Below are 15,802 nucleotides of genomic sequence, written 5' to 3'. Positions count from 1 at the left end.
GACTGGGATTCAAATGCAAAACTGGATAAGTAGTTCGGATCCGATTATTAATCAGATCCGAATTTGATTACCGAATCAAACTAATCAGATTCGTATTCGGGACAGATGTCGGATTACAACCTACCCGTCCGTTGACATAGCGTAAAACAGTCTTTTTGGAGGGGGCAAAAGAAAGGACTGAAGGGCACTTTCGGAATTTCTCGTAGTCAAGGTTTTTCTTTCGTGGGAAAATCTAGTATGTCTGATTTGATTTGACAGAGAGCTAGAGAGAGAGTGAGCGTCTGCGTCCACCGAGGGCGGTAAACCCATAGCCCTAGGGTTTAATACAAACACTCTCTCTCTCTCTCTACAACCCTTCTACAAACTCTCTCTTTACAACCCTTCTTCTCCCGCTTCCTTTTTTTCTGCTTTGCTTTTCTTCTTGCCTTTGCCGACCCTTTTCATCAAAGGTCTTTTATCCCCACCCTGAATCTTTCTCTTTCTCTCTATTCATTGTTTAAGTTGATCTTCAATCATCTTTTTTGCTTTATTCTTCTTCCTTGTTTCTTCATCGGTTTTAGTTTTCTTGAGCTTGTTTCTGATTCTGGGGTGTAGTTTTCTCTGCTAATTAAAGTTGGGGTTAGAGTTCTTTTTATGGATCTCCCCAGTCTCGTCTTCATTCTTCAAGGGGCGCTTAGCCCGAATCCCCAAGAGCGAGTAGCTGCTGAGGAGAGCCTTAATCAGGTGAGTAAAGAGTGTTCTTTTCCCTCTGTGTGGTTGATCAGAATTTGCTTGTCACAAATTCGAGTTTTAGTTTTTTATCGTTTGGTTTCTTTATGAATTTTTTCTTGTGTGACAACTGGAATTCGGGATTGAATTTTCGTTATTCTGATCAAATTAACGTGGTTGTCAATTTTTATGATGATTTGAATTGGTGTTTGGATTGATCGTGATCGCCTTGATCTTTTTCATGTTTGGTATTCCAATTCTTGTTGCCTTGTTGCCATTCAGGATTCATAATGCAACTTTTGGTGTATGTTTGGATATTTCTAACTGTTGGGAGTGTGATGCTTGTGAGTTCTACATGTCAGAATTACGTGTTTTGCTTCTAGATTGTTGTTCTCTCTCTCTCTCTCTCACACACACACACACTTTATCTCTTGTATTAACGATTGGGATTTGCGCTCTAATTCATTTAGTGGCGATGCTGCTTCATAGGAGTTTTATTCTAGTTGCTGAATCTGAATTTCTGTCAGTTTCTCTCCTTTTATTATTTCTCTTTATTGTTGGTTTCACGAAATTTCTTCTGGTGATGTTTTCTGTTGCTTGTGGGTTTCAAATAAAAGAAAACATTTGCTGAAATGAAAATCCTTAGCTACTTTTATGACTATGCACTACACACACGTACGTCTGCATGTGGGTACTCTGGCGCATTTACATTGTACTTCTTTTGGAAAATGTAACTTCTTACTTTCTTTTGGGGATGTTGAATGCAGTTTCAGTATACACCACAGCATTTGGTCCGACTATTACAGATCATTGTGGATGCAAATTGTGATTTATCTGTACGCCAAGTTGCCAGTATTCATTTCAAGAACTTTATAGCTAAAAATTGGATGCCTCAGGAGCCTGGTTTGTTTTTTCTTTCACGTTGGTTCTCTTTCCAATTTTTTACTTGTTCCCCGATAAGCTTGTATTCACTGTTTTCAGTTTTGTAGGTAATCAGCAGAAACTATCGTCAGCTGATAAAAACACTGTGAAAGAGAACCTGCCTGCATTCGTTGCACCAGTTCCTGCCTTGATTAGGTAACCAACTTGACCTTACCTGAATGAAATTTGTGTGATGGCTTCTGATGCTTAATGGTGACCCTGTGCAGACTTTCTTTGTTTGGATTTTTTTAGTGTTTCTTTGTGCATATATATATATATGTATCCAGTGATTAAGTTTTTTTGCTCATATGCTAAGTTATCGTCATGTGTTCATTGTTTTCCTTTTAAAGTCAACTTGGTTGACATATGGGGCTTTACTCTTGGGCTATTTGCTTTTTTATTGAGGTTATGTGGAACTTTTCCTGTGAAGATGTCATCCATAGTTGGATCCACGGAGTAGCAGGCATGGCAGTGGGGTGTAGATGATTCCCTTTACATTGCTTTCAGAGATTTGCCGACTCTTATGGGGACTTAGTTGTTACCTTGTCAGCCATATAATTATGTAAATGCTAATTGATGCCCTCTGTTTTATGATTCTGTTTATAAACATCTTAACTTTTTTTTTCGAAAATCTTAGGCTTGACTAACTGGTCGCATATGTCAAACATTGTACTTACCCTTACAGAAAGTTACGAGTTACCATGGCATTGGCAGCCTTTAATTGTTATGAACTCGTTAGCCTATGCTGGAAGGCATCAAATCACAACCTATGCAGCTTTATGCATACACAGTAGAAACTAAAAGTACGTTGAAGCAACTGTTGGAAAGTGCTTGGTTATATTTGTTTTTTTTTTTCAATTTTTGTAGGCTAGTTCCCTCTTTCGGCACACTGAAAAAAAATAGAGATCTTAGAAGTTTCTCTGAAATGTCCTCCCTCTTGGAGTTTTATGCACCATATACAGTGTCTGGCTAGTGCCAGCGCCCCCCCCCCCCCCCAAGCGTTTCTGGCTGGTCATAAAAGTATAAACTGAAAGATTGAAGTTGATGACTAGTTAACTTGATTAGTGCTGTTTACCATCTTTTTGTCCAGTATTACCGTATTATGCATAACTAGCGTATCATATGACTGTTAACAGCTCTTTAACTGGATTATGATATCATGTGAACCTATTCCTCTTCCTATAACGGTTTTGATATGCTAGGGCATGCTTATTTGTTTCTGGGTAAGTGAATGCCTATGGGATGCTTCTATGAGCTTGATATCTTGTTCCTTCTGCAATTTGTAGAAAGAAAAGTTTGCTTTTAAATGCCTAGTCAAAAGTTTCTCCACGCACATCATTCAGCCAATTGAGTTCTATCTGGATGCATATCTCTTAGCTCGTTTCATCTGCTGACTAGAGAATAGAATTATGTGGAAACTAAAATATTATTATTGCTACCTTACCACGTGGTGGAGTTCGGAATTGAAGAATGTCAAAATTTTCACTTTAGATCTTACCTTTTTTTATAGTTTCTTTGTGAATCAAATTTACATTCTAGTTATTTTCTGCAATTTTGTTTTATTCCTTTATCAATCATAATTGTGCTTCATTTTTTTCCATTTCTGACTATACCTATTCTGAATTCACTTTAATTTTGTAAGGTACAAATGTTGTTGGTGATATATAGTAAGATCATCCCTCGGAAATGACGATTGCTGAAATTAAAGATAAACTTTGCTTATGTCCTCATGCCATTTTGCAGAACGCAGCTTGGAGAGTGCATTAAAACCATTATTCATGCTGATTATCCTGAACAATGGCCTACCCTCCTCCCTTGGGTGAAACACAACTTACAATCTCAACAAGTTTATGGAGCCTTATATGTGCTTAGATTTCTCTCCAGGAAATATGAGTAAGTTCTGTGGTGCTCCAATGCATTGTTCTATAGATGATAAATTGGAAATATGAGCCATAAGTTGTTCACACGATAGGGAGGGGATATATGTGGAAGGTAGATTTTCTTGTTTCTTTCAGGACGATTTCGAACAATGTGTTGTTTCAATATACTTTACTGAGTTATGATTTTGCAAAATTTCAATGTAGTGTACATCTGTAACTGATTGAAATTGGGTTTTCAATAATTTTTTGTTGCTTGTGGAATTCTGTATTGGCATAATATCTTCAGAGTTTGTGTACTTATTACTGCTGTATTCTGGTGCCCATGCTTTTTATTTATAGGTTTAAGACGGATGAAGAGCGGATACCAGTGCCTCTTATTGTTGAAGAGACATTTCCTGCTCTGTTGAATATATTTACCAGACTTGTTCAAATTGTCAACCCTCCTCTGGAAGTATCAGACCTGCTCAAACTTATCTGCAAAATATTTTGGTCTTCAATATATGTACGCATCATATGCTGTCGGTCATATAGAGACATGAGTTGTTCTTTACTCATTTGTTTTTTTGTTGTTGATTATTTCCATTATTCTCATGACTGTAACTTTGCAGTTGGAGATTCCTAAGCAGTTGCTTGATCCCAACATATTCGACGCATGGATGGTTCTATTTTTGAACATTTTGGAAAGGCCTGTTCCATTGGAGGGCCAACCCACTGATCCAGAGAAAAGAAAGTCATGGGGATGGTGGAAAGTAAAAAAGTGGACAGTTCACATTATGAATCGCTTGTACACTAGGTATCTTATGGCTTTATTTACTTCTGGAGATCAAAAGACCCTTCTACCATCTAGAAATTTTCAATTTGTAGTTTTACTGCACAGATTTGGTGATCTGAAGCTTTTCAAACCAGAGAACAAGGCCTTTGCTCAGATGTTTCAAAAGCATTATGCTGGAAAAATCCTGGAATGCCATTTAAAGTTATTGAATGTTATACATCAAGGTGGATATTTGCCTGACAGAGTTACCAATCTTATTCTTCAGTATCTTAGCTGCAGGTTAGTGTGATATCTATTCAAACTATGGTTTTTTATGTTTGTAATTTACCTTCTGATAAGTGCCCTTCACACTGTATGCTATACTAGATTATGCTTACATCATCTTCAAAAGATTTCCATTTTCTCCTTTTAATAAGGCTGATTCTGCCTTGTATCCTCTTTTGCATGCATATTTATGTGGTTTTTATCATTGTGAATTTGAAGCAAAAAAGGATAAATCTGAAATGAAATGAGGATCTTCCAAACACGAACTTAGATCCGCACGAGAAGGTGTCTAAAAAGACACTAAAGCATAACCCTTAAAAAGGGTATAATGGGAAACAAAAGAAGAAATAAAAAATATTCTTTATTGATATGAAACACCAAATGCTTAAGAAGCATTGGAATAAAACACAAGAGGGGATGCACCCCTTTATATACAAGTGGGAGAGGAGAGCTCTTAAGGAGCTCTCCTTGTAACCGTTGGACTAGTCCAACAGTTACATTATTAGTTAAGTTCCAAGTGGAACTTAACTAATAATGTAAGTCTAGTTCTATTAGAACTAGACTCTCAAAAAGCTAAAAAGAAAATAGCAAAAAAATATAGAAAAATAAAAATAAAATTACATAAATATATATAATAATAATATGAATATTATTATTATATATAGATTTTACATTTTAACACTCCCCCTCAAACTTATGGTACAATGAGCGAAAGTTTGTCTAAAAAGAAGTGAAATCTGGGAGTAGCAAAAGGCTTTGTAAAGAAGTTTGCTAACTGATATTCTAAGGTAACATATGGCAGATCAATTGTCCCATGTAGATATTCCTCTCTTACGTAGTGACAATTCATTTCAATGTGCTTAGTGCGTTTATGAAATGTTCTGTTGCTTGCAATATAGATCACACTTTTATTGTCGCAACACATATGTGAAGCTTGTGTTGCTTCTGCTCCTATATCATGTAGCAAGCGTTCGAGCCAAACTACTTCCATGACCGAAGTTGTCATGACACGATATTCGGCTTCTCTGGTCGAGAGAGAGACCTGCTGCTTTTTGCATTTCCACGATTTCAAAGATTCACCTAAAAAGACACAAAAACCAGTGGTTGAGTGTCGGTTGTTGTGATCACCTCTTCAATCAACATCAGTGTATGCAATTAAATCAAGTGAGAAAGTAGAAGACAAAAAGCGCCCTCTCGAAAGAGAGGTCTTGAGGTATCTGATGATACGCAAAACTGTTCTTATATGAATAGATGTGAGAGCATGCTGAAACTGACTTGCTGTGTGCACAACATGTGCTATGTTTGGTTTGGTAATAGATAGATAGGAAAGAACTCTAACTAGATGTCTGTAAGAAGTAGGGTCTTCAAGGAGTTCTCTATCATCGATCTTCATTTTTACATTGACAACTTCTGGAGTATCTACTTATCATCGTTAATGTCAGACATGAAAACAATACCAGAAACAAATTTAGTTTGAGATAATAGATAACCACTAGGAGAGTAAGTAACTTCAATACCTAAGAAATATCTTAATAAACCTAAATCAGTCATTTTAAAATGAGATTTAAGAATGTTTTTGATGTTTTCAATTCTCTGTTTATCGCTTTCAGTGATGATCATATCATCCACGTATAGAAGAAGCACATTGATCTTTGCATCAGAACTCTTAATAAACAAAGCAGTGTCAGTCAAGTAGAAGTGAAAACCAATATCAATCATAACATGACTAAACCTGTCATACCACGCTTTGGGTGCTTGCTTAAGGCCATAAAGAGGGTTTTCCAAGCGAAGGACTTTGCCTTTAGGAATATTGAGACCGAGAGGGGCTTTCATATACACTTCTTCAATTAGGTTTCCATTTAGAAATGCATTTTTGACGTCCGTCTGAAATATGAACCATTTCTTGATGGAAGCTAAGGCAATTAAGGTTCTGACTGTTGTCATACGAGCAATAGGGGCAAAGGTTTCTTCGTAGTCAATGTCATATTCTTGGGCATAACCTTTGGCCACAAGACGAGCTTTATATCTTTCAAGAGTACCATCCCTCTTAGTTTTAACCTTGTAAATCCATCGACATCCTATAGGTTTCTTCCCAAGTGGAAGGTCTTGAATAGACCATGTAGAAGCCTTTTCAAGTGCATCTAACTCAGTTTTCATCAGAGTTACCGGAAGCGCCCCTATAGTAGGGGAAGTGCGCTTTTCCGATATGCGCTTTGAAAGCGCGAAACGTCACGCTTCCGAAATGCGTGGAGAAGCGTTCCCCTTTTTTTGGGAAGCACACTTCCCTTTTATGGGAAGCACGTTAGCTTCCCATTTATGGGAAGCACTCTTCCCCCTCGCTTCCCCCATGCTTCTCCCTCACTTCCCCCTCGCTTCCTCCTTTTTCCATTTTATTTTTTATTTATTTATTCTTCTTTTTTCACTTCCGGCTTGCTTCCTAGGTCTCTTCCCGTTCGCTTCCTAGGTCGCTTTCGGTCCGCTTCCTAGGTCGCTTTCGAGACTGTTCGTGACTCGCTTCTAAGTAGTCCCATGCTTCCCGCTTCCTAAATTTTTGAAAGTGCCTCGCTTCCCGCTCCCGCTTCCTGCTCTCGCTTCCTCGACTGACAACCATGGTTTTCATGGCTTCTACCCATTTGACATCATTCTTTGCTTGATAGTATAAAGATGGTTCTTCATATGAGTGAATTAATGCAATAACTGTCCTATATTGGGGGAGAAAGATTCGTATGACACAAATTTTCCTGGAGGCCTTGAGACTCAGGATGATCTTCTGGTTGGAATTTCAGAATATCTTTTAAGTGCACATGGAAGATTAGGATCTCGTCGTCTTGAATATTGTATACTAGTATCTCTATGAACTTCTTCATTGTCAACATTGTGATCAAGGTCAATAATACCTTGATCATCATCAAAGTTATAGTCATGATCATATTCATCAGATTTTGATGTTAGATCTAACAAAAAAGAGTACTCTTTGACTTCCTTTGGTTTTTCAAAATCAAAGAAGCTCTCTTTTTCTAGAAAAGAAACATTTCTTGATACATATAACTTATTATTTTTGAAGTCAAAACACCTATATCCTTTTTGATTTTCGGCATATCCTAAAAAGGCACAAGGAATCACACAGAGAGGAAGTTTATTATTTTTGTCCTTAAATATGAAACATTTGCATCCAAATACTCTCAGTCTAGAGTAATATGGAGAAATGTTCATGCATTTTTCGATTGGTGTTATATTTTGTTCAAAAATATTTTGGGGCTTGATTTGCTATTAATAGAGTCTTAGTGGTTTTCATAATATGACGATGTTTTCGTTCTGCCAGCCCATTTTGTTGGGGTGTATATGTACAAGACCTTTGATCTGTGATGCCATGCAAGTTAAAGTAATTTTTAAAATCTGTGGACAAAAATTCTCTCCCTGAATCTGTGCGAAAGATGAAAATTTCATTTTGAAACTTGTTTTTAACCATATTATGAAATATTTGAAAGTATGAAAATACTTCAGACTTATGTTTTAGAAAGTAAATCCATGTATGTCTGAAATAATCATCGACAAAGATAACATAATAAGCAAATCCTCTTTTAGAAATTATTGGTGCAAGACCCCAAACATCCGAGTGAAGTAATTCAAGTGGTCTTGAAGAGACAAAAGTTATATTATGAAATGGTAACCTTTTTTATTTTGCCAAGAATACAATCTTTACAAGTAAACGTTTCAGAATTACAAAATTTTCCTAGATTTGGAAAATGTTGGATTTTGGCTATACGAGGATGGCCGAGTCTTTTGTGCCACAACTCCAACTCATTTTTCTGAATGTTATAACAAAAAGTTTTCTTTGGCATTTTAAAAAAATTCATGTAATAATGTCCTCCTTCTCTATGGCCTTCCCCAATCAGATTTCCTGACTGGCGATCCTGTACCCAACAACCATTAGAAGAAAAATAAATATTATAACCATGGTCAGATATTTGAAAAACGGATAATAGATTTAAATTTAGTTTGAGAATAAATCTTACTTATGAAACAATTTTTTTTCAGTTTTATGGATTTTTTCAAAATTTCCTATTCCTTCTATTTTAAGAGAAGTTCCATCGACTGTAAAAACTTTTGACACATTGTTTTATTTTTAACACATTCAGATAAACTTTTATCATTTAGGGTTATATGAAATGAAGCATCAGAGTCAATAAGCCAAGGGACGTTACCTGGATCGGAAAAAGATGAAGCAACTGCCCCATGCCCTAGTCGAAGCTTCTAATGAGGAGGAAGCTCCTTTGATGAGAGGTTGGAGAATATCCATTAACTGGGCCATAGAGACTCGTGCATATTGATCTATGGGCTTCGATCCTGCAATCGCAACTCTCTTTTCTCTAAGCTCCTTAAGCTTAGGACACTGAGGCCTGCAGTGTCCCGGTTCACGACAATGATGGCAGATAACATTTTTCTTGTTATAATCACTACCTTGGCGGTTAAAATGGGGTGGTCTATATGATCGTACATGATTCCTTGGTCTGGATACAACAATAACATAATCATCTTCCGCCTTTGGAGTATATTTCTTGATTCTGTTTTCCTCCATAGTTAATTCCTCTGTAGTGTGGACAATAGTGTTAAAAGGGAGCCCTTGTTCTTCTGTATAGGCCTGTCATCGAGAGAGAGAGAGAGAGAGAGAGAGAGAGAGAGAGAGAGAGAGAGAGAGAGAGAGAGAGAGAGTCGATTGTGGCTGCACCTTTCATTCTATTAAATATTAAGTGTATAAAACTAGGGTACAAAAATACCCCTTAATAGCATGCTAATTTACATTATACACTGATTGGATCTGGAACCGATCCATTATATAAATGGATCAGGTCAGACATATACATAATGATGACTTCTTTTCAGCCTCCCTCAAGTTGTGCATGGTGCTGAACCATGAACAACTTGTTTTTCAGAAACCAAAATCTATCCTTTGTCAACCCTTTAGTGAGGATGTCAACAACTTCTTCTTCAGTTGGCACATACATGGGCTCAATCTCTTTGTCTTCAACCTTTTTTCTAATAAAATGTTCATCTATTTCAATGTGCTTTGCTCGACTATGGTGGATGGGATTGAAGGACATGTTGATGGCACTTTATTGTCACACAACAATAGTGATCGAGCAATCGGTTCTCTCATTTCTGTCAGGAGATGTCTTATCCATGTAGCCTCGGCCGTGGCCATCGATCTGTATTCAGCCTCAGTGCTTGATCTAGCAACCGCCTTTTGTTTTCTACGGCTCCATGATACCAAGTTTGGCCCAATGAAGCTGCAATAACCGGATACTGATCGTCGTTCGTCTGGATCACCTGCTCAATCAGCATCAGCATAAGTGACGATCTCATGGCCCCCGCCTGGATCTAAGTCTCTTTTCTTGTATACCAGCCCATCACCAACTGTACCCTTCAGGTAACGAAGTATACGTTTGACTGCCTCCATATGTGACATACGAGGTTCATGCATAAACTGGGATACCTGATTAACCGAATATACTATGTCAGGTCTAGTAAAAGTCAGGTATTGCAACATGCCAACTAAGCTGCCATATTTAGTGGGATCTCCGTATATATCCCCTTCCTTTGAACTCAGTTTCTGATGAATGACACTTGGAGTTGTTAACGGCTTACAATCTGTCATGCCTGCTCTGCTGAGAATGTCCAACGTGTATTTGTGTTGAGTAAGGGTGAGTGTATCATTTCTTTTATCAACTTCTACCCCAAGAAAATATCGCAACTCTTCCAAATCTTTCATCTTAAATCTCTTATTTAATAACTTCTTCACCTGCTCAATGTGACTTTTACAGTTCCCTGTGATGATGATGTCATCTATATATATTAATAGAAGAGTAGTGACTCCTTGTTCATTGTGAATAAATAATGAGTGATCTAGAAAGGACCGAGAGAAGCCATGCCGTTGTATTTCTAGAGAAAAACTGTCGAACTAGGAACGAGAAGCTTGTTTCAAACCATAGAGTGCTCTCTTTAACTTGCATACATATTTTTTGGCGTATCGTTCTGCATATCCAGTGGGTTGTTCCATGTAGACCTCCTCTTTTAAATCCTCGTGCAGAAATGCATTTTTTACATCCAGCTGGCTCAATTTCCATCCATGTTTAATGGCTAGACTCAACACAATGCGAATGGTCCCCATTTTAACTACATGACTGAAAGTTTCATCAAAGTCTTGGCCTTCTTCTTGTGTGAATCCTTTGGCTACAAGTCTATCCTTGTACCTTTCGATGCTCTCGTCTGGTTTATACTTTATCTTGTACACCCATTTTGACCCAACAACATTTCTGTTTAGTGGTCTAGGTACAATCTTCCATGTCCAACATTCATGTATGGCCTCCATTTCTTCATTCATTGCTTCTATCCATCTTCTAGAGCTCGCAGCTTGATATGGGAGATTGTCCCACAGAACCCCCTTTTTCCAGGACGCTGAACCCCGTCCCCTATTTGGGGATTTTTGGTCCCCCACGTGCACACACCCGAGCACAGTATAGCTACAGGAAAAGTTATAGAGGTCCTACCTTAATCAGCGGTTGGGCCTGCTGTTGTTGCGAGAAGGTCGCCGACAGTGGTGGTCCTGCAGTCGCGCACGAAAACGAGAGTGAGATGAGAGGCAGAGGGAAGAGGGAGGTACCGAGGTAGGAAGAGGGGCGAGACCCTCCCCCCCCCTTTTGAAGAGAGTCGAGCCCCTCCCCTCCTTCCAACAAGGAAGGAGGGGATATGCTTTTCCCCGACAGCCCGCACCCCTCCCCTTTGCCAGACTTGCGTTGGGGTTCCTTCAGAACCCTAACCACGAGTATTTTTTTATCGCAACACTGGTCGCGACCTGGGTCCGGGTCCGAAACTCGCGACCCGCGACTCGGGTTCCAACCTTGTGTTGGGTTCGGGTCATGCTTGAAATGCGGATCCACAGGTTGGATCCAAATGGATCCAACTATGGATCCCTACACTATTTTTTTTACACATATTACAATATATATCGATATACGATTTTATTTATATATGGATCCTGGATCTGAAGCGTGGATCCCAGGCTCCAAATAAATAATTTCTCATAAAAATTCAAATAAAATGAAGGAAAAATGCTAGTTTTACAAAGACATACCAGGAGGAGTTGGGGATGAGACTATGACACCGAACATGGATTAAGTAGAGGAGTTGGATTTCAAAAAATGTTAGAGAGCTTCCTTTAATTGGGCAATGTTAAAATGTAAAAACTGTACATATATGTATATATAATAATATTATATTATTATATATAGATATAAATACATTTTTAATTTCTTTCTTTTCTGTATTTTTTTTTCCTTTATTTTTATTTTTTGTCTTTATGTCATCTAGTTCAGTTTGAACTAGAATGACTGTTGCTAGTCAAGTCCTGTCCAGACTTGACTAGCAATAGAGCTGTTGGACTGACACAGTCCAACAACTCTTAATAGAGCTGTTGGACTGACACATTCCAACAGCTCTAAATAGAGCTGTTGGACTGTGCCCAACAGCTCTATTGAGTCCTCTTTCAGCTGTGTATATAAAGGGGTGCAGCCCCTCTTGTATTTTACTCCAATGCTTCTTAAGCAATTGGTTTTTCATATCAATAAAGAATACATTTTTATTTTTATTTTGTTTTCAATTATACCCTTTTTAAGGGTTATGCTTTAGTGTCATTCTTGACACTTGCTCTTGTTAATCAAAGCTCGTGTTTCGAAGATCCCCATTTCATTTCATGGTATCAGAGCCGCGGAAGTACTAAATCTTGAGGAAAAGCTGCCTCGGTTTCCGTGCCCGTTTGCAAAAGTGTTCGCCACTTGAAGAGAAGTGTTTTATCACTTCATTGGAGAAGATTTCACATCTTGTTGTATTGTTTTTTTTTTTTTTTTTCTCATTTTCCTTCTTGTTTCTCTTCTATCCCTATTCTTTCTCTCCTTGTAATCGATGGATGACAATGATAAAGTCACCATCATGCCTATGAAACTAAGCGATATGAACTATGTAACATGGGCTTCAATCATGAAGCACCATATATGGGGAAAAGGCTTATGGGGGATTGTGGATGGTTCCGATTCGGAACCTAAGCTATCTCTTACTAAAAAGGAGGGAGATAAAGACGTCCCTCTATCGGAAGAAGAGAAAATCAAGGCTATTGCCTCATACGAGAAGAAATGGAAAGAATGGAGAATATCTCATGCGAAGATAATGTCATGGCTTATCAATAGCGTTGACATTAAAAAATGCTCAAGTCTTGCCAAATTTGATCATGCCGATAAGGCATGGGAATACCTTAAGAATATGTATTCCCTTAAAGATATTGCACACGTGTGCAACCTCCAAGAAAAAGTTCGAATGATGACACAAGGAGACAAAACTATTCGTGAATATTACAATGGGTTGTCCGAACTTTGGGAAGAACTTTCCCTTTTAGAACCAAAGTGGCATTGTGCCGAAGACATCGAGCTTCGTCAGAAACAACTCGATGTTGAACATTTTTACCAGTTTATCACTGGATTAAGGCCGGAATTTGAAACCACTAAATCGGCCCTACTTCACCGGGGAAAAATTCCTTCTATTGTTGAAACTATTGAAGAGTTAACAATGGAAGAAAATCGTCTCCGGAAAGGTTCTTTAAAAATTGAAGATGATTCCGTTTTAGCCGTGTCTAGACCAGGGAATCATGTTCGATCATATAGGCCTCCTCACTTTAACCGACAAAATGGTGACTATGATAAGAAGAAAGTTATTTGTCATCACTGTCATGAACCGGGACACTACAGGCCACAATGTCCCAAACTTAGGGAGCTGAGAGAAAAAAGAGCTGCAATTGCTGGATCGGAGCCTAAAGATCAGGATGCACCAGTTTCCCTGGCCCAACTAATGGAGATCCTTCAGCCTCTCATCAAAGGTGCCTCTTCCTCATCTGAAGCTTCAACCGGCGCAGCAGCCTCATCTTTTTCTGATTTAGGTAAAATTTCTTGGCTTCTTGACTCCGGTGCATCTTTTCATATGACCCCAAATAATCAAAGTCTATCCAAATGTGTTAAAAATAAAACAAGTGTGTCAAAGGTCTTTACTGCTGATGGGACTTCTCTTGAAATAGAAGGAATAGGAGATTTTGAAAAAATTTATAAAACAAAAAATTTTTTTATTCCAGAAATTAGACATGTTCCCAAATTAAATTTAAATCTTTTATCTGTATCTCAAATTTCTGATTATGGGTGTAATATTTCTTTTTCTTCTCATGGTTGTTGGGTACAGGATCGCCAGTCAGGCAAGCTGATTGGGGAAGGCCATAGAGAAGGAGGACTCTATTACATGGATTTTTTGGAAATGCCGAAGAAAGCTTTTTGTTATAATATTCAAAAAATAGAGTTGGAACTGTGGCATAAGAGACTTGGTCACCCACATATAGCCAAAATCCAACATTTTCCAAATCTAGGGAAATTTTGTAACTCTGAATCATTTGATTGTAAAGATTGTATTCTCGGCAAAATGAAAAGATTACCATTTCAGAACAGAACCTTTTTCTCTTCAAGACCACTTGAATTAATACACTCGGATGTTTGGGGTCCTGCACCAGTAATTTCTAAAGGAGGATTTGTTTACTATGATATTTTTGTCGATGATTTCTCCCGACATACGTGGATGTACTTTCTCAAACATAAGTCTGAAGTATTTTCATACTTTCAAACTTTTCATAATATGGTTAAAAACAAATTTCAAAATGATATTACTATTTTTCGCACAGATTCAGGGGGAGAGTTTTTATCCACAGATTTTCAAAATTATCTTAGATTGCACAAACTATCGTGGTATAAAACTCATGAGTCATACTATGAAACTTTGGGAGAGGGTGATTGAGTCTAGGTTGAGGAAGGTTGTCATGATATCGGAGAATCAATTTGGTTTTATGCCTGGAAGATCAACTATGGAAGCTATACATCTTCTTAGACAACTTATTGAAAGATATAGAGAGAGGAACAAAGATTTGCATATGGTTTTTATTGATTTAGAGAAGGCATACGATAGAGTACCTAGGGACGTTCTCTGGTGGACAATGACGAAGAAAGGTGTTTCTCTCAAGTACATTAGTATAATTAGAGATATGTATGAAGGAGTAGTAACCAATGTCCGCACTTGTGGAGGGGTGACAACCAATTTTCCGATAACGGTTGGGTTACATCAAGGATCTGCTTTAAGCCCTTTCCTATTTGCGATAGTGATGGATGAGCTTACGAGATCAATTCAAGAAAATGTACCGTGGTGTATGTTGTTTGCTGATGATATTGTTTTGATTGATGAGTCTAGAGCTGGGGTTAATGCTAAGTTAGAATTATGGAGACAGACATTGGAAGCTAGAGGTTTTAAGTTGAGTAAGAGTAAGACTGAATATATGGAATGTCGGTTTAGTAAGCAACGAAGTAGTGATGGGAGTGTAGTGAAGCTTGGTGAGCAAGATATACCGGTGAATGATTATTTCAAATATTTGGGATCCATCATTCAAAAGTATGGAGAAATTGATGGAGATGTAAATCATAGGATAAAGGTTGGGTGGATGAAATGGAAAAGTGCTACTGGAGTGCTGTGCGATCGTAGAATGCCATTGCGGTTGAAGGGAAAGTTTTATAGGACGACTATTAGACCCGCTTTACTATATGGTACGGAATGTTGGGCTGCCAAGAGACATCATATTCAAAAAATGAGTGTAGCTGAGATGCGGATGCTTAGATGGATGTGTGGAAATACAATAAAAGATAAGATTCGGAACGAAGAGATACGTAAGAAGGTAGGTGTTGCACCCATTGAAAATAAGATGCGAGAGAATCGTTTACGGTGGTTTGGACATATTCGGCGAAGGCCTAATGATGCTCCAGTTAGAAGGTTGGAGAAATGGGAAAATATATTAGTTAAAAGAGGTCGGGGTAGGCCTAGGAAGACTTGGATGGAGATGATAGGAAAGGATATGAATGCTTTGAACCTCACCGAGGACATGGCGTTGGATAGAAATGATTGGAGGAAAAGGATTCATGTGGAAGACCCAAAATGAATTTCTTTTTTGGTTCATATCGCTGACCCCAATTGTTTTGGGATGAAGGCGTAGTTGTTGTTGTATCTTAAATTGCATGGCATCACACATCAAAGATCTTGTCCTTATACACCTCAACAAAATGGACTGGCAGAACGAAAACATCGCCATATTATAGAAACCACTAGAACTTTATTAATAGCAAATCAAGTC

General features: G+C 38.0%; 1 protein-coding gene across 1 annotated transcript; it reads left to right on the top strand.

Annotated features, from left to right (window-relative positions):
- Positions 1-389: 389 nt before the first annotated feature.
- LOC149811608 (importin beta-like SAD2 homolog) lies at positions 390-4,570 on the top strand. Its single transcript, XM_089992884.1, has 7 exons — positions 390-723; positions 1,476-1,611; positions 1,698-1,785; positions 3,373-3,522; positions 3,849-4,011; positions 4,118-4,302; positions 4,387-4,570. Exons 1-7 carry the CDS (start codon positions 634-636, stop codon positions 4,568-4,570), a joined length of 996 nt encoding a protein of 331 aa, XP_089849010.1. The 5' UTR covers positions 390-633.
- Positions 4,571-15,802: the final 11,232 nt, after the last annotated feature.

Source organism: Nuphar pumila, chromosome 17, assembly GCF_984573655.1.
Source record: "Nuphar pumila chromosome 17, dmNupPumi1.hap1.1, whole genome shotgun sequence".
Lineage (NCBI taxonomy): Eukaryota > Viridiplantae > Streptophyta > Magnoliopsida > Nymphaeales > Nymphaeaceae > Nuphar > Nuphar pumila.
The sequence above is the reverse complement of the archived record's forward strand: the minus strand, read 5'-3'. Positions and strand labels throughout refer to the sequence as shown.

Bases quoted from the DNA above. Each gene is read 5' to 3' on its own strand.
- LOC149811608 (XM_089992884.1), top strand. From the start codon at position 634: ATGGATCTCCCCAGTCTCGTCTTCATTCTTCAAGGGGCGCTTAGCCCG. The intron at 724-1,475 runs GTGAGTAAAGAG...TGTTGAATGCAG, and splicing joins CTGAGGAGAGCCTTAATCAG to TTTCAGTATACACCACAGCA. The intron at 4,303-4,386 runs GTATCTTATGGC...TTTACTGCACAG, and splicing joins ATGAATCGCTTGTACACTAG to ATTTGGTGATCTGAAGCTTT.